The sequence below is a fragment of the Choloepus didactylus genome, chromosome 2 (genome assembly GCF_015220235.1).
Source record: "Choloepus didactylus isolate mChoDid1 chromosome 2, mChoDid1.pri, whole genome shotgun sequence".
NCBI lineage: Eukaryota > Metazoa > Chordata > Mammalia > Pilosa > Megalonychidae > Choloepus > Choloepus didactylus.
In genome coordinates this window covers 182,267,859-182,288,071 of record NC_051308.1, presented here as the reverse complement: position 1 = coordinate 182,288,071, position 20,213 = coordinate 182,267,859, and the positions used below count along the sequence as shown (strand labels likewise).

General features: G+C 35.9%; 1 protein-coding gene across 10 annotated transcripts in view; it reads right to left on the bottom strand.

The window, feature by feature from the left end:
• Positions 1 to 20,213, bottom strand: part of LOC119527217 (integrin subunit beta 3 binding protein) — a 172,823-nt gene that overhangs the window by 131,181 nt on the left and 21,429 nt on the right. For all 10 annotated transcript variants that reach the window (XR_005215340.1, XR_005215339.1, XM_037827037.1 and 7 more), the window contains one exon: positions 15,582 to 15,624. Coding sequence is in view for 6 of the 10 variants with exons in the window: in XM_037827037.1 (XP_037682965.1) it covers positions 15,582 to 15,624 (43 nt within the window). In the remaining 4 variants the exon portion in view is untranslated. The remainder of the gene's footprint in view (positions 1 to 15,581; positions 15,625 to 20,213) is intronic.

Sequence of the window (20,213 nt, the reverse complement as noted above, 5' to 3'; positions counted from 1 at the left end):
ACCATGGAGGTGAGAAGGCAGTGGTATGATACATTTAAGATAATGAAAGTGAAACACTGCCAAAAAAGAATTCTATATCCAGCAAAACTGTCCTTCAAATATGAGGGAGTGTTTAAAATATGTAGAGAGAGTTCAGGAACAAGAGACTTGCTCTGTAAGAAATACTAAAGTACATAGGAAAAGACAGGAGAGAGAGATTTGGAGAAGAGTGTAGCAAGGAAGATCATCAATAAGGGTAACTGATAGGGTAAAAAGAGAGAAAAAAAATAAGGTAAGACAGAAAAAAAATCCAAAAGAAAAAATGGATGAAGTACTGCCTTTACAGTAATAACATTAAATATTAACTGATTAAACTCCCCAAGCAAAAGACATAGGTTGGCAAAACGTGTAAAAAAAAAAAAAAAAAAAACACAGGATCCATCTATTTGCTGTCTACAAGAGACTTGCTGTAGAAACAAGGACAAAACAGGTTGAAAGTGGAAGGCTGGAAAAAGATATTTCATGCAAACAATAACCAGACAAGAGCAAGGGTAGGTATACCAATATCAGACAAATTACGCTTCAAATTTAAAACAAAGAGATGCAGAAGGACACTATGTATTAATAAAATGGACAATCCATCAAGAAGACATAATCATAAATATCTATGCATTGAGCCAAAGTGCCCCAAAATACATGAGGCAAAAACTGACAACACTGAAGAGAGAAGTAGATACTTTTACAATAATAGTTGGAGACTTCAATACACTACTCTCATCAAAGGATAGAAAATTTAGACATAAGATCAGTAAGGAAACAGAGATCTTGAATAGTATGATAAATGAACTAGACTTAACAGACATTTACAGAACACTGCACCCAAAAACAGTAGGATATACTTTTTTCTCAAGTGCTTATAGACTATTCCCCAGGATAGACCACATGTTGGGTCACAAAGCAAGTCTCACTAAATTTAAAAAGACTGAAATTATACAGAGCACTCTCTCAGATGATAATGGAATGAAATGACTAAGAGGTGGAAGGCTGGAAAAATCACAGATACATGGAGGCTAAACAACACACTCTTAACCAGTGGCTCAAGGAAGAAATTACAAAAGAAATCAGTAAATATCATGAGGCAAAGGAAAATGAGAACATAACATATCAAAACTTATGGGCTGTAGCAAAGGCAGTGCTGAGAGGGAAATTTATTGCCCCAAATGTCTATATTAAAAAAGAATAGCAAAAATTGAGGAATTAATGGCTGTTCTGGTTTGCTAAAGCTGCTATTATGCAAAATAACAGAAATGGATTGGCTTTTACAAAGGGATTTATTAAGTTATAAATTCACAGTTCTGTGGCATCAGTTAATAAAACACCTTCTAAACCTAGGCATCAACAATAGAATACCTTCACTGAAGAAAGGCTAATGATGTACAGAATACCTCTGTTAGCCCCTGGTTCTGGTTTCAAAATGGCTTTCTCCAAAATGTCTCTGGGCTTCTATCTCTCTTAGCTTCTCACTCACAGCTGCTGTGCATCCTTATTTGTTCTCCAAGGGCATTTCTCTCTAAGTGTCTGGGGAGCCTCTCTTAGCTTCTCTGGGGCAAACTCTGGGCTTCATCTCTTGGCTTAGCGTCCCCAAATGTCTTTCTGTCATCTCCAAGTGTCTGTGTCTATGTCGGCCCCTGAGCAATCTGAAGGACTCCAGTAAACTAATCAAGACCCACCATGAACGGGCGAGGTCACAACTCCATGGAAATAATCTAATCAAAAGGTCTCACCCACAGTGGGGTGGGTCATGTCTCCATGGAAACAACCTAATCAAAAGAACCCACCCATAATGTCTGCCCCCATAAGATTGCATCAAAGAACATAGTCTTTCCTGGGGTACATGACAGTCTCAAATTGGCAAAATGGCTCACCTGGAGGACCTAGAGAAAGAACAGCAAACTAACTCCAAAGCAAATGGAAGGAAAGAAATAAAGATTAGAGGAGAAATAAATGAAATTGCGAACATGAAAACAACAGAGAATCAATAAAACCAAAAGTTGGTTCTTTGAGAAAATCAGTAAAATAGATGGACCTTTAGTTAGGTTGACAAAGAAAAAAAGAGAGAAAATGCAAATAAATAAAACCAGAAATGGGAGGGAGTGTGTGCCAGTTCGATGTATTATGTCCCATAAAACGCCATTATCTTTAATGCAATCTTGTGTGGGCAGACATATTAGTGTTGATTAGATTGTGGAATCCTTTGGGTGTTTCCATGGAGATGTGATTCAATCAACTGTGGACAAGACCTTTGGTTGGATAATCCATGGAGGTGTTGTGCCACCCATTCAGGGTGGGTCTGAATTAAATTACTAGAGCACTATAAAAGCTCAGACAGAAGGAGCAAGTTTGCTACAGCCAAGAGGGACACTCTGAAGAATGCACAGAAGCTGAGAGAGTAGCTGCAGCTAAGAGACAGTTTGAAGACGACCGTTGAAAGCAGACTCTTGCTCCGGAGAAGCGAAGAGAGGACAAACACCCCAAGAGCAACTAAGAGTGACATTTTTGAGGAACTGCAGCCTAGAGAGAAACGTTCTGGGAGAAAGCCATTTTGAAACCAGAACTTTGGAGCAGAGGCCAACCATGTGCCTTCCCAACTAACAGAGATTTTCCAGACACCATTGGCCATCCTCCAGTGAAGGTACCCAATTGCTGATGTGTTACCTTGGACACTTTATGGCCTAAGACTCTAATTGTGTAACCAAATAAACCCCCTTTTATAAAAGTCAATCCATCTCTGGTGTTTCGCATTCTGGCAGCATTAGCAAACTAGAACAGGGTACATAACTACTGACTCGGGAGAAATGAAGATAATGAGAGGATACTATGAGTATCTAAATGCTTACAAACTAGATGAATTAGATGAAATGGACAACTTTCTGGAAAAGTATGAATGACCAACACTGACTTGAGAAGAAACAGAAGACCTCAACAAATGAATTATAAAAAGAAAGAGATTTAATCAATCATCAAAAAGTCCCCCCTCCCCAAAAAAAGTCCTGGACCCAATGGCCTCACATGTGAATTCTATCAAGCACTCAAAAAGTATTAGTACCAATCCTACTCAAACTCTTCAAAAAAAAATTAAAAGAAAGGAAAGCTACCTAACTTATTCTATGAAGCCAACATCACCCTAATACCAAAGTCAGACAAAGATACTACAAGAAAAGAAAACTACAGACCAATCTCGCTAATGAATATAGATGCAAAAATTTTCAATAAGAAGTTCTAGCCACAGCAATTAGACAAGAAAAAGAAATAAAAACCATCATAGTTGAAAAGGAGGAAATAAAACTGTCATTATTTGCAAATGATATGATCCTGTATTTGGAAAATCCTGAGAAATCGACAAAGCTACCTGAGCTAATAAACAAATTCAGAAAGTGGCAAGATACATGAATGTGCAACAGGCAGTAATGTTCCTATGTACTTTCGTAATGATCTAACTGAAGAGGCAATTAAGAAAAAAAATCCATTCACAATAGCAATGAAAAAAATCAAGTACCTAGGAAAAAATTTAGCCAAGTTGTGAAAGACCTCTACACCAAAAATTACAAAACTTTAAAGAAATCAAAAAGCACCTAAACAGGTGGAAAGATATTCCTCATTCATGGATAGGAAGGCTAAACGTTGTTAAGATGTCAATTCTACCCAAACTGATATACAGATTCAACACAATTCCAATCAAAATTCCAACACCTTATTTTGCAGACTTGGGAAAGCTAGTTATCAAATTTATTTGAAAGGGAAAGGGGCCTCACATTGCCAAAAACATTCCAAAAAAGAGGAGCGAAATGGGAGGACTCACACTTCCTTACTTTAAAATCTACTATAAAGCCACAGTAGTTAAAACAGTGTGGTACTGGCATAAAGATAGGCATATTGATCAATGGAATCAAATCTAGAGTTTGGAAATAAACCTCCAGATCGATGGTCAACCGATTTTTGACAAGGCCCCCAAATTCACTGAACTGGGACAGAATAGTCTCTTCAACAAATGGGGCTAGGAGAATGGGATATCCATATCCAAAAGAAAGAAAAAGGAGCCCTATCTCACACCCTATACAAAAATTAACTCAAAGTGGATAAAAGTCCTCAATATAAGAGCCAGTACCATAAAACTCTTAGAAGATAATATAGGGAAACATCTTCAATACCTAGTAATAAGAGGTAGCTGCTTAGACTTTACACCCAAAGCACAAGCAATGAAAGAAAAAATAGATAAATGGGAACTACTAAAAACCAAAAGCTTCTGTGCCTAAAAGGACTTTGTAAAAAAGGTGAAGAGACAGCCAATTCAATGGGAGAAAATATTTGGAAAACATATATCTGAAAAGAGACTGATATCCTGCATATATAAAGAAATCCTACAACTCAACGACAATAGTACAAACAGCCCGATTATAAAATAGGCAGAAGACATGAGAAGACATTTTTCTGAAGAGGAAACACAAATGGCTAAAATCACATGAAAAAAATGTTCATCTTCACTAGCTATTAGGGAAATGCAAATCAAAACCACCATTAGCTATCATTGCACACCAGTAAGAATGGCTGCTATTAAACAAACAGGAAACTAAAAACACTAGAGAGGATGTGAGAAATTAGAACTCTTATCCACTGCTAGTGGGAATGTATAATGGTACAGACACTCTGGAAGACAGTCTGGTGTTTCCTCAGAAAACTAGATACCGAGTTACAGTTCAATCCAGCAATTTCATTTTTTTGGTATATACCCAGAAAATCTGAAAGCAGTGACATGAACAGACATTTGCACACCAATGTTCATAGCAGCATTATTCACAATTGCCAAGAGATGGAAACAACCCAAGCATCCTTCAACAGAGGAGTACATAAACAAAATGTGGTATATACAGGTGATGGAAAACTATGCAGCAGTAAGAACGAATGAGGTCCTGAAACATGTGACAACATCAATGAACCTTGAGGACATAATACTGAACTGAAATAATTCAGGCAAAAAGAAGAGATATTGTATGTTATCATTAATATGAACTCCCTGAACCATAATATGTTTAGAAGAAAATGTAGGGAAATCTCAAGGATCTTAAGGATCTTACGATGGACATGTTTTCCTAGACCTTACACCCAAAGAGCAAGAAATGAAAGAAGAAACTGATAAATGGGAAGGCCTCAAAATTGAAAACTTTTCTGCATCAAAGGACTTCATCAGGAAAGTAAAAAGGCAGCCTATGCAATGGAAGACAATACTTGGAAACATATATCAGATAAGGGTTTAATAATCAGAATACACAAAGAGATGCTACAACTCAACAACAAAAAGACAACCCAATTTAAAAAACAGGAAAGTGGATGGACACTTTTCAAAAGAGGAAACACAAATGGCTGAAAAGCATATGAAAAGATGCTCAACTTCACTAGATATTAGGGAAACGCAAATCAAAACCACAATGAGATATCATCTCACACCTACTAGAATAACCATCATCAAAAAAAAAAAAAAAACAGAAAACTACAAGTGCTGGAGAGAATATGGAGAAATAGATACACACATTCACTGTTGGTGGGAATGTAGAATGGTGCAACCGCTCTGGAAGGCAGTTTGGCAGTTCCTTAGGAAGCTAAGTATAGAACTTCCATATGATCCCGCGGTCCCATTATTAGGTACATATCTGGAGGATCTGAAAGTAGGGACACAAAAGGACATTGGCTCATTGATGTTTATAGCAGCATTATTCAGGATTGCCAAGTCACAAAAACAGCCCAAATGTCCATCCATGGATGACTGGATAAACAAGCTGTGGTATATACATATGCTGGACTATTACAAGGCAGTAAGACAGAATAAAGTCATGGAACATATAACAGTGTGGCTGAACCTTCAGGATGTTATATCAAGTGCAATAAGCCAGAAACAAAAGAACAAATACAGTATGGTCTCACTAATATGAACTAAATATATTGAGCAAACTCTGAGAGTTAAACTTGAGAGCACAGGTTAACAGGAGATAGAAAGAGGGTAGAGTTTGGGCACTTGATGCTGAAGGAGTACAGAATGTTCAACAGGATTGTCTGTAAAGACCCAGAAATAGATAGCACAATACTCTGTGATGGTTGCACAAAATTGTAAGTATAATGAACAAAGCTGAATGTGAGTATGGTTGAAAGAAGGCTAGGGGCATGTATGACACCAGAAGGAAAGATAGAAATGCAGTAACATTGTAGTGCTTTCATTAAGTGTAACAAAGGCAACATACCAAAGTTAAATGTCAATAAGAGGGGGATTTAAGGAAGGGGTATGGGATTCTTGTTTTTCTCTCTCTCTCTCTCTCTCTTTCTTTTCTCCTCTTCTTTCTTTGTGAAGAAATGGAAATGTTCTCATATAGATTGTTGTATTGAATGTGTAACTATGTTATACTGGGAACCACTGACTGTATACTTAGGATGGATTGTATGCTGTCTGAATAAAATTGTTTAAAAAATAAACAGAGGGGTACAAGTGCTGGAAAAGATGTGAAGAGAGCGATATACCTATTCACTGTTGGTGGGAAAGTAAAATCAGGCAGACCCTCTGGAGGGCAGTGTGGTGGTTCAACCAGTAGGTTAAGTATAGGGTTGCCATATGATCCTGAAACCCTGTTATTAGACAAAGACTTGGAAGAACCGAAAGCAGGGACATGAATAAACATTTGCACAATGGTGTTTAGGGCAACATTATTCACAATTTGTAATGGATAGAGGTGGCTTAAGGGTACATAGACTGATGAACAGAAGGGCGAACCATGGTGTATACATATAACTGAATATTGAGTGGCTGCAGGAAGGAATGAAGTTGTGTGGCATGCAAGTAAGTGAATGCAGCTTGAGGACATTACATTGAGTGAAATAAGCTAGAAACAAAAGGACATATAGTATATGGTCTCACTAATATAAACTAACCATTATGAGCAAACTCTGAGAATTGAATTCGAGTACATAGATTATCAGGTGATAGAGAGCGGGCAGAGATGAACAGTTGATGATTAAAGAGTACAGAATGTTCAAATAAGGCTTATTGTAGAGGTTCCTAGATTGTAAGCTTTTACAGCAGTCACATCTATTTCCAAATTTTAAGTTATTTCTAAATTTTGAGATACTGTGCTCTTTGTGTATAACCTGAAAGTTCCCTGGAACATTGAGGATCCGTGTGACACTTGAGACTCAGAGTTAGAGTTCTGCAGTTCTGAAAGTCAGCATTACTCCATATAGCAACTGTTAAAAAAGCTGAATAAGAGATCAGATTCCAATTAGAGATATGAATGAAATGGACCGGGTTAGGACTAAGCTAAATCACAATAAAGGGTAAAGGATAATATTCTCTGTATTTTAAAATTTCAACTTCTGTGTGAGATCAAAGGAAGAGATGTTTATTTGGTCCAAAATTTAAATTTTCTGAGCACAATATTTAATTTAACCTGTCTGGTCAGTTTACTTAAACAACCTAAATACATGGAACCTAGGATAGGGAATGAGATCCTATTATTCTGTACAGGTTACATTCCAGAGTATTTTGGACAGAAAATAAAAAAGTATTTGCAAAGGCCCCTTGAGGGGCTTGGGGGGCGGGGCAGAATGTGGAACTAGTACACTTCCCCACCTGGGAATTCTTGATATTCCCTCAGGCATTAGGGACTCACAATTTAATAAGCCAACCCTTCGATACTGGGGCTCGTCCTTATGAAAGTTATTTCTCGAATGGCGAAACTAGGCCAGCATGTAATTATGCCTAAGAGTCACCACCAGAGAGCCTCTTTTGTTGCCCAGATGTGGCCTCTCTCTTTCAGCCAACTATATAAAAAAAAAACTATTACACTCCCCCTATGTGGGACATGACTCCCAGCGGTGTAAGTCTCCCTGACAACATGGGACATGACTTGCGGGGATGAGCTTTGCCCTGGCATTGTGGGATTAAGAATGCCTTCTTGACCAAATGGGGAAAAAGAAATGGAACAAAATAAAATTTCAGTGGGTAAGAGATTTCAAATAGGGTTGAGAGGTCATTCTGGAGGTTCTCTTATGCAAGCTTTGGACAGATATTGCAAACTACCACAGTATGCCAACCCCCAACCAACAGTATTCCTGAAAACCCTAAGGAGTGCCCTGGCTCTATCTGAGTCTCTACAAAAGTTTTTCTTAGTTAAGTTTATTTTTTTCCGAAACTTAAGGCCTCTAGATTGATCCTATGCCAGATAAGCCCTGAAACCCAGAGGTACCAGTCTCTTTAAGAACATCAACCAGTTTCATGCCTCTACCACATAAAGTCAACACCCCTTTCCAGCATTAAGTTAAAATGGTCATTGCCCAGATATCCCTGAAGATTGAAAGAAAGCTCAAATGAGAGGGAGGAGGTGTAACTTAGAAATCAGGATTTAACAAAGACTGTGACTACTGACTCATTATATAGGATATTTCTTTTTAGTGTCTATTGTTTTAGAATAGGCAGAAGGAAACACCTGAAGTTGCTGAACTGTGTGCTGGTTTGGATGTACTATGTCCCCCAAAAGCCATGTTCTTTGATGCAATCTTGTGGGGGCAGATGTATTAGTGTTGATTAGGTTGGAACCTATTGATTGAGTGCTTCCACGGAGATGTGACTCAATCGACTGTGGGCAAGGCGTTTAATTGGATAATTTCCATGGAGGTGGTACCCCACACATTCGGGGTAGGTCTTACTAAATTACTGGAGCTGACAAACAGAAGGAACGCAGTGCTGCTGCAGCCAAGAGAAACATTTTGAAGAATGCACAGGAACTGACAGAGGAGCTGGAACACAACCCTGAATGAGCAGATGCCAGCTACGTGCCTTTGTTACCAATAAGAGGTTTTCCGGACGCCATTGGCCAACCTTCAGCAAAGGTACCCTATTGATGCATTAGCTTGGACATTATGGCCTTAAGACTGTAACTTTGTAGCCAAATAAACCCCCTTTATAAAAGCCAATCCACTTCTGGTATTTTGCATAAGGCAGGATTAGCAAACCAGAACAAACTGTAATCCAGTAGCCCTGATCTTTGATAATGATTGTATAACTATAGAGAAAGAAGAAAAAAAAAGTCAATTGCCCATGTTTGTAAGGATCTACTTTTGAATGTTTTGTTCTGTTCCATTGATCTATGTATCTACCTCTTACAATACTACACTGTTTTAGTTAAGCTACCTCTATTGTTAAATCTTAAAATTGAGTAGAATGCCATACTAGCAGTCAATTAGACGGTGGCATAGGGAGAATGGGATGTTTGGGGTCTTCTGTTTTCTTTTCATTTCTTTTTCTGGAGTAATGCAAAGGTTCTAAAAATGATCATGGTGATGAATACACAAATCTGTGTTCATTTTTGTGTTTACCATGAACCACTGATTGTATACTTTGGAAGGACTCTATGATATGTGACTATCTCTCAATAGAATTACATTTAAAAAAGACATGACACGTAAAAAACAAATAGCAAAATGGTGATCTAAGTTCTCCCTTATCAGTAATTACCTGAAACGTAAATAGTTTAAACTTTCCAGTTAAAAGACAGAGATTGGCAGAATAGGTCAAACAAACAAACAACCAACCACCATGATCTAATTACATGCCATTTACAAGAACTCACTTTAGATTGACCATAAAAGAATGCAAAAAGTTATTCTATGCACACAGTGCTCAAAACAGCTGGAATGGCTATACTAATATCAGGCAAAATTGACTTTTAGGCAAAAATTATTACTAGAACAAAGAAAGACACTATATAATGATGGAAGGGTCAATCCATCAAGATGATGTAACAGTTCTCCTCTGAGACACTCCTTGGATTGGGCAACAGTTTCTTAGATATGACACTAAAGACACAAGCAACAACAACAACAAAATTGGGCTTCAAAAATTAAAAACTTTTGGGCATCAAAGAACACTATCAAGAGACATCCCATAGAATTGGAGTAGATATTTGCAAATCAACATCTGATAAGGTTTTAATATCCAGAATATAAAAAGAATTCCTACAACTTGATAGTGAAAAGACACATAAGCTAATTTTAAAATGGGTAAAGGATTTGAATACATTTCTCCAAAGAAGATATACAATAGCACATGAAAAAATGCTCAACAGTATCAGTCACTGGAAATCAAAATGACAATGAGATACTACTTCACACATGTGCTGGTTTAGATCTATTATGCCCCCCACAAAAGCCATATTCTTTTAATCCAATCCTGTGGGTGCAGACTTATTATGGGTGAGACTTTCTGATTAGATTATTTCCATGGAGGTGTGGCCCCACCCATTCAAGGTGGGTCTTGATTAGTTTACTGAAGTCCTCAAGAGAGCTCATGGACTGACACAGATCCAGACGCTTAGAGATGCAGACAGAAAGACATTTGGAGATGCTAAACTAAGAGATGAAGCCCAGAGTTTGTCCTGGAGAAGCTAAGACAGGACCCCAAGACGCTTAGAGAGAAATGCCCTGGGAGAACAAGTAAGGATGCACAGGAGCTGAGAGTGAGAAGCTAAGAAGCCCAGAGACATTTTGGAGAAAGCCATTTTGAAACAAGAACCCGGGAGCAAAGGACCAGCGGACACCAGCCAGGTGCTTTCCAGCTGACAGAGGTGTTCCAGATACCACTGGCCTTTCTTCAGTGAAGGTATCCTCTTATTGATGCCTTAGTTTGGACTTTTATGACCTTAGAACTGTGAATTTCTAACCTAATAAATCTCCTTTATAAAAGCCAATCCATTTCTGGTAGCTGGCATAACACAGCTTTGGCAAACTGGAACAACACCCACTAAAATGTTAATAGAAAAGATAACAACAAGTGTTGCTGAGAATTGGAGAAATTTGAACCCTAAAATACTGCTGTGGGAATCTAAAATGGTGCACCCACTACAGAAAACAGTTTGGCAATTTCTCAAAAACTTAAACATCGAATTACAATATGGTCCACCAATTTCACTCCCAGATATATGCCCAAGAGAACTGAAAACATGTTCATACAAAACTTGTACATAAATTTTCACAGCAGCATTATTCACAATAGCCAAAAAGTAGTACATCCGTAAAGTAGAATATTCAGTCATAAAAAGGAATGAAGTAGTTACACGCTACAACCTACATGCACCTTCAAAACATTATGCTAAGTGAAAAAAGCCAGATATAAAAGGCCACATATTGTTTGATTCCATTTATATGAAATGTCAAGAACAGACAAATCCATAGACAGAACGTATATTAGTGATTGTTGGGGGAAGAGGGGATGGGGGGACTAGATGCCAATAGGCATGGGCTTTCTTTCCGGGGTGATGGAAATGTTCTGGAGTTGGATAGTGGTGATGGTTGCACATCATAGTGAATATACTAAGAAACACTTAAGCGTACACTTTAAAATGATGAAGTTTATATTATATGAATTGTACTTGATTTAAAATGCTAAAATTAAAAATAAAAGAATTGTAAAAAATAGATGAGACAACTGGAGAACTCAAACACTGGCAGTCCATTTGATAATTAAGGAATTATTGTTAGTTTTGATAGGCTATTACAGTATTTTAAGAGTTTTTATCATTGATCAGACTTACTAAAATTTGTTGAAGCTGGGTAATGGGGAGTATGCTTTGTAAGCAAAAGCATTCCCATAATCAAAAAAAGGAAACGTTAATTTGTAACCCTGTAGTGAAATAATGGATCTAGGAAATGATCAGCAATGGATACTAAAACCATTAGGTGAAAGATGGATGGGACTTTTACAATGGATGGATCAGGCTAACAACACGTGAATCCAATGATCTAGTAACCAGAGCATTTTGTGCCTCTTGAAGTGATGCAATAGGAAGTACACAGACCACCCAGTGAACTATTCTTACCAAAAAATATGAACCAGAGTCTAATGAATCCTCTAGCTTTCACTACCAGTTTATAGGAGATACAAATAATAGAGGAATCACTTAAATGACATCACAAGAAAACAATCAAATCCAGAATATGGAATGTGCTTATAGAAGAAGTCTCTGTTTCTTCAACAACTAAATTATAAGAAAATGAGAAAAGGAGAAAGGGAATACATGTAGATTTTAAAAGATGGCTGTGAGAACCAATACAATGTTTAAACCTTGTTTGGATCCTGATTTTATTAAGCCAACTATAAAACGACATTTAAAATAACTGTGGAAATGTGAATATGGACTGGGTGAAAGATAATATTAAAGAATTACGAGAATTTTGTAACATATGATAGTGGTACTGTGATTATATGAAAAAAGAAGTCATTATTTGTTAGAGATGCATATCAAGGCATATACTGATAAAAAGACATGATGTCTTGGACTTGCTATAAATATTCCAGGGGAAAATACACACACACACACACACACACACACACACACACACAAAGATAAAAAGACGAAGTGAAACTGGCAAATGTTAATATTGTTTGAAGCTGGGTGATGGGGGTTCATTACACTATTCTCTCTACTTTTGTATGTATCTAAACTTTTCCTTAATATAAAGGTAAGGAAGAAAGGAAGAAGGGAAGGTGGGAGGAAGCAGGAAAGGAAGGAGGAAAGGAAGGAAGGAGGAAACAACGAAAGAAAGAAGGAAAGTAGGGAAGGACAGAGAGAGGCAGGGAGTAAATTTGAACCAGGTCAATACATAAGCTTGCAGGAAAAAAAAAAAGCCTGCAGGGTGTGAGCTATAAAATTCCCTAATGCCCCGAAGTCCAAAGCCTTTTCTAATTTCAGAAAACAAAAACACTTTGTCTCAGAAAGATAAAACAAAGTTGGGCCAAGGGAATAATTAGACTTACAAGTATCCTACTAACAGTAACGGAGTAATCTGCACTGGGCATCTATGTACAAATTAGCAAAACTGCCCCAAAACTTGTACCACTGTTCCTTCTGGAAGCATGCCTATTGAGTAGGCCTTGGTTGGAAGTATGTTCCCATCCCAAAAGTAGCCTCTGCTTCTTCTATTCCCGCTCTGAAGCGGCCTGAGACAGACTCAGTTAAGCTGGCTGAGTATGTGGTCAGGTAGTCAGTTGTCTCTATATATTGACCTGGGCTGTCATCAGCATCAGTTAGGAATAAATAATTAATCTCATTTCCTAAAAATCCATTTAGGATCAGTACTTGCAGGGCAACTCAAGGAGCCCAACTTTTGTAGGTAATGCCGAATCGAAACCTCCTTTACTCTTCACTATCCCCCAACAATTTGGAAGGTTCAGGAAATAATGGTACTGGCAGTATACATTCTACATATTTCATATAGGAGGTACATAGGATATGATTTATCTCTGCTTCCCCTATGGGGAGAAACATAAAGAAAACCACTTTTGCAGCCTTTGTTGGGGATTGAATTATGTCCCCCATAAAGACATGTTCCAGCCCTAACCCTCAGTCTTATGGATGTGAACCCATTTTTAAATAGAACCTTTAAAGATGTTTCTAGTTAAGGTGTGGCCTAATTGAATGAGGGTGGGCCTTAATCCAACAAGGCTGAAGACCTTATAATCAAAGGAAATTGGACAAGGAAGTAGGAGCCAAAAGAAAAAGATATTGCCATATGATGGAGGCAGAGATCAAACCAGCACCAGAATGTTACGGACTACAGGAGAAAGCATGGCCTGGCAATACCCTGATTTGGGACTTCCAAAATTGTGATTCAATAAATTCCTGTTTAAGTCAACCATTATGAGGTATTTGTCATAGCAGGCCCAGAAAACTAAGGCAATCATAGAGTATTAGTATCCAGTGAGGTCTGTAACCTACTGGAAACACTGGGAGTCGGGAGTCCCAAATATCTCTGAGAGTGGAAATAGCAGTAGCTTAGGATGAACAGGATCTACTTAAACCAACTGGCTTATAAGGGTCATCGCCTTTCCTTGGAGCCCAGAGCATTCTTCCTTCAGCATCATACTGGTGAAGCAAAATGACCACCAAAGTAACTACAAGTTTCTCTATAGCTCTGCAGCACTTAAATACTCCTAGAATTACATGTCTTAAATGTCTGATTTCCTTTTATGCGGGCTAAGGGAGCTTCAATGGGATCAATAGCCATATGGGTAAATTATTGGGAGCCAGGCTGCTTCAGAGATAGGTTATTACTGGGCACCAGAATAGAAAAAAAAGTTGTCAGATCTAAGATGTCAATATAAAGCTGCAGACAAATGACAAGGAAAGAAGCTGACGGTATCAGGAATAGGTCAGGAAATAGAAGAGAAATGTTAAAGAAATGACTAGGCTAGGATGCCAGGAATCTGCTCTTAGCAGGTGGTGGCCATGTGGTACCAAACTGTTTAAAGGTGCAAAACTGGGCCAAATATAACAATGTATTTTTCTAATACAGGATATTAGCTGTGCCACTGGAAACCTTGACACAGCCTCATCTGAAGAAAAAAATGGATAGAAAGTCCGCCATGATGACAACTGTACTTCATGAAGAAGATGAATTCTGAAATGACCATTCTTTTCCATTCAAATAATGTTACCATCTCCCAAAGAACAGCTTTGGGGGAAGAAAAGAACAAATATTTCATTTCAAGCTGGACTACTCATCTACCAAAATACCATTCTGACCAAAGAAACAGATGCAGAATTACAATCACAGCTGCATTCTGTACAGAACAAGTTGGATAATGGTACTCTAAATTGCTAATTACACTGCTAATGATTCTTTTAGTGTCATTGCAGTATTTTGCCATCTTTGTTTAAATTTTTTTTAAAAAGCATCTAGGAATTCTTTTAAATGGTAAATTTCTGTTTTGTTAAATACCGGTGAATTTTCCAAACAGAAATTCTTTATAAAACCCATTTCTTGAAATGGCATTATCATGAGATTTCAGAGCTCATTTACTGACTAGCTATTTGTTTTAATTTACTTTCTCACCAATTTACTTCCATTTAAGATTACTGAGGCCACCAGTACCTTAGTATAAGTGTTTGTATCTAAATCTATCGTTGGTATAAAAAGATAATAAGCTAACATTTTGCATAATATGCTGGCATTGGGAATGTCCTTGACGAGATTTACAAAAAGTAATAGCAACAGTACAATTTTATTTTTATTGTGATAACCATGGTGAAATTTATTACAGTGTTAGTATTTTATCATTTAATCATGCCAATGTAACTGAAAGGTAATTACATTTTTGATATAAAAATGCTGTTAATTTATAATTTCAATTTAGCAGATTATAGTGTGCAGATTAAAACACTGTCATTATTCCATATTACCTCTTGTACATTTGAGTGGCAGAATATTTTTTCTAAAAAACAGGGAACTAATTTCATTAAATTATTTCATTAATTATTTCATTAATAATTTGCCTCTTAAATGAACACCTAAAGCTGGCCAAAAACGTCCACATATTATATTTACCAAAAAATCTTTATATGCAGAAAAATGGTGTGCCACCACAATTATATCATAATGTTTGACAATTTTTATATTTAACAAATATAAAATGTTTACTAAATATTTTTATATTTAGTAAGCCAGTGGTTAAAAAATTAAAAACATAATCTTGTTGCACAATGTCAAACTCATAAGTAAATACTTACATTTTCTTCTAACAGACCATCCAAGTTTAGTGATCTTTTAACACTGCAAAAAAAATTTTTTTGAAGAAATCTTAGATTTGATGTTCTGAGTAGCCAAATACTGAAGGATAAGAAATATAAACAAAGATTCTAAGTTACTTTTACCAACTAATTTATATACATATTTTATATATATATATATAGCTTTATATTTTTATATACTTTATTAAACTAGAACACCAAATGAAGAAGGCAATTATTTATGACAATGAAACTGGGCTTGTTTTAAATAGCATATTTCGAAATGAAATCATAGTTAAATATTTAAGTGAATAATTTTTATATATGTATATATGAAGTATCACAAAATTCAAACATTAAAGTCATATTACAAAAATTTGTATTTGTGTGTTTTTAAATACCACCAATAAAAAATTGCAAGTAAGAGCAAAATAACTTAAATAACTTCACTGGAGATGTTGAAAGTACATTATTTGCAAAAATAATGCACTAGGTGTTGAAACAAAGGTATGAGCAAGGTGAAAAAAGTTTTGCACAGTATTATAGCCTTAAACGTGATTCAGTGCTACCAGACTATGACTTAACTAAGGAATAGATGCTCTATGTCTTTATAAGTTCCCGATCTATAAGAAACTATTTTTTGCTTTCTCCACTAAACCGATTCAGGAACATGCCAGGCTCTCTCTCTGCAAAATCTGTTCTGCTAAACTGGATGCCCAGCTGTTGGTGACAATGCTTAGAAAGGAAAGCTGAATATTTATAATACTTTATTTCGTACAGCTGTCTTCCAAAGAGCAGTCATCAACATTTTACTGAATGCAGACTTAATGCTCAAAGGAGAAAAAGGTCAATATAAATTAAAACTAGTTTTCTCAGTGACAAATGCAGCATTAAAAGTACTTTCTTGATCCTTGAGAAATAGAAACTAAATTACTGAAAATATTATAGAATTAGAGCATAAAGCAAAAAAAGATTGCATTATAATAAAGGTTATACCATTGAAAACAAAAAATACTTTTATATGGATCCTAGAAAATGACTATAAATAACCAACTACTGATGTACAAACTACTGACAGAAGAAAAGGGAGAAGAGATGAACAACCTAAGAAAAATTTGAACAGTAAATATTAAATACAAAAACTTTGTCTAAAAAGGGTTCCCTTAATTTTACTATCATATCTATGTTAGCCTATCACAAAATATTATTTCTTGAAATTAAATTGGTTTAAAGAATTATTTTTAATCTCTTAGAAGTGCACTTGAAATCAATTCAATGTGAATTCTCAATGAAACAAGAAGAAAATAGAGTTATGAACAAATAAAAATGGCAATTAATCCAAAAAAGTATTTATATTTAGCTTTGGAATATAAATTACCCTATTCAGATGTGTGACATGTTCTGGTATTTCACATTTCAAAGTACAAATCAAAAACCAAAGTCACATGACAATATTGTTTTTTTCTTTATCTTTTGTTTCTAAATGTTCTAAGATGCAATAATATCTTTTAGAAGGACACAAGCCCCAGCCTGATATTAACTCTTCAAAATATTATTGCTCTATTATTGATGGTTAATTCTTAGAGAAAGTAACTAACGTTTGAATTTAAAAGGTTTCAAGATTAGGCCCAAGGTTGATCTAAGAAATCCAAAGAAATATGTAAAAGTAAACAAGAAAGTGAGATGCATTAAAATAGGCTGTCATTTCCTATTTAGTAAGAAACTAAAAACATGATCTGTTGTGGTTAATGTGACATTCAGATAATTCAGGCATCTAACAACCAAAAGCTGATAATATTTACAAGAATTCTAAAATGATTTAATAGATGAGAGCTAGAAGAAACCTAAGAACTCATTTAGTTCAGCCATTAGTAAAAGAGTTTGTGTGACTTGTTTAAGGTCACACAGCTTGAGGGACAGAAACTGAGATCTCAGGTACTATGCATAATAAATCTTTGTTGAATTGAGAGAGAGGAGTTAGATATGAGCAAAGAACAACAAACCTACAGGAGGAATTTCTGACCATCTATTCTTATCATTCTATTAGAACTGGAAGTACCGTCAATCAAGTTATCAATCATGAAATTAAGTACCTACTATATGAAAGGCACTCTTCTTTTATTCAGGAACAACTACATTGCAAGCATATGATACTGCATAGAGGATAAGGATAATGATAATAGAAACAGAGAGGAAAAGATGGATGAAACATATAGTATAAAAAAGAACAGACAATTAAACTTCATTTGATATATGGTATCAATCTTTTCCTTACGTATTTTATCATTTGCTAACAATTTTTTAGCCACTAAAAGTGGTATTTGTCTGATAGTCCTGCAAAGTTAAAAGGAACTTCCATGTAAAAATCTGACATGCAATTTTATATCAACAGGGTTAGAAAGTATCTATGTTTGTAAATTAGCTATGGAGTATTCTCTAAGACTATCCTCCCCTACTTTATTTAGCTTAATATTTGGTAGTATCCTGAAGAGGCCTCTGATATATCAGAACAGAAAAAGTGGATAAATTTGATTATATGATATTACTAACAGCAGTGAAAATTTTAAATTATTCTAGAAAAAAATGAAGTATCATTAAATTCCTTTTTAAAAAATAGGAATGACAGCTCAAAAGCTAATGAAATTATATGATTTGAGACTCTATAATAAGACTTCTTAAAACATAAGATTAAATACAATTTTGAATAGCAGAGCTGAGGGTGGGGGTAGGGGAAGAAGAATAAACAAAGCAAAGTGGATTAGATTTAGGGAGCCCTTTATGTTATGCCAAATTCTTCCCCTAGGGTTGGGCAAATCACATAATCTCCCTAAGCTTCATAAAATTGATAATAATACTGGCCTGTAAATTACTAAGAAATTTCTGAATGGAAGATAAAAATATCACTTGGTATTTCAGTGCTTCCATTTACTCCTCACTATAATGGAGATGATAATATTGTCAGCTACCAACTTCACAAGACTGTTTAGAGGATTACTGAGTAGGCTTATGAGATGCTTAGAAATCCTTTGATGAAAGGCAATGGCCAAATTCACATCCCATGTGACTCCTTAAGTGCAAATTGAGATATCTGAAATGATTTAATTTTCATTCTATGTATGGGCATGAGCAAAGAAGGGAAAGAATCTCCTATATTCTTTTTGTATTCTCCTTCATTCAAGCCTATGCTCTTTTGTGTTCAATACTTTAAGCGACCACACAAAAATTTAACACCATAGCAGGGTTGAGTGGCAACACTACCCCATCACATACAGACATATGGTCACTGTGTGCCAGCATCTAAACAAATTGATTAATCCTGTTATTTTTTATGACAAAACTGGTCAAAAACTTTTACCACTTGTTGGGAAATATGTTTATGGTATCAAAAGCTTCCTTTAGCAAAGAACTAGCCAAAGAAATCTTACAGAAGTAAAATGCACATATTTGGGAATACTGATCCCAGAAGGTAAATGGATGGAGATGGGATATTCACTGGGTAGAACAAAAGGAGAAATGGCATAAGATCATTTCATTCCTAAATGCGTATCCCATATATGAACATTAATAAAGTTTTTATTACTATTACCCTTTGCCAAAAATTTATATATACATGTGTGTGTCACACATACATACACAAAAAGGACATATATGTCCTTTAAGAGCCTCTACTGAAAGTCCCCAGATACGCTTATCAAAATTAAATATGGCAGATGGGAGATGTTTTACACTTTTCTGTATTTTATTTCCTAACATAATAATAATAAACAATTAGCATTGATGTACACTCTTCCTTAGATTCTAGCATGATCATCTCTAAGAAGTGTTCCCTGACTCTCTCCAGTTGCACTAGGGATCCTTTCTCCCTGCTCCCAACACACCGTGCTCTCTCACTAAACTCACTATGTTGAAATAATCTATCCATGTTTCTTTTTCCTCCATAAACTGTAAGATATTTAAACCATTAGCACCTTGCCTGGTAACTGGCATTATTGTTGAACCATCTCTCCCACTAAAATTAAATCTCCTAGAGACTGAAGTATCTGTTCATATTTAGATCCCCAATGCTTGACATAGTGATTGGCATATGGGTATAATATAATTAACTGTTCTTATTTGTAACTTCAAACTTCATGCTCAAATTCAAAATATATTTAATTCCTTCCATTTTTAAGATCCCCCAATTTTTGCGTGTTTAAGGTAAAATTATATTGGGTTGGACTTGCTAGGTATGTTTTTTCTTTAAGACAGAGGTAATTTCAGCAACCCTATTTAGGACAGGTTAATGATAGGTTCCCAAAAGAAGTCATATTAATGTAGTCTTGTTTCTAAGGTAGTCTGATATGTATGTTTGTGTCTTATCAATTCTGGATATCATAAGCCATAATCTCTTCAAATACTGCCTCTCCATTCAACCTTTCTGATTCAATTTAGAAGTAATTGTAAACATTCTTAGTCTATCTTCCATATCTCTAAATGCCAGTCTCGTATCATTGCTCACTATGCTGCATTTGGGGCAATTTGTTCACATCTACTTTCCAGTTCTCTAATCCTTTCTTCAGTTGTATCTAACCTACTGTTTACCCCATCCATTAGTTTTTGTTTGTTTTTGCAACTCAGTGAATTTTTTGATAA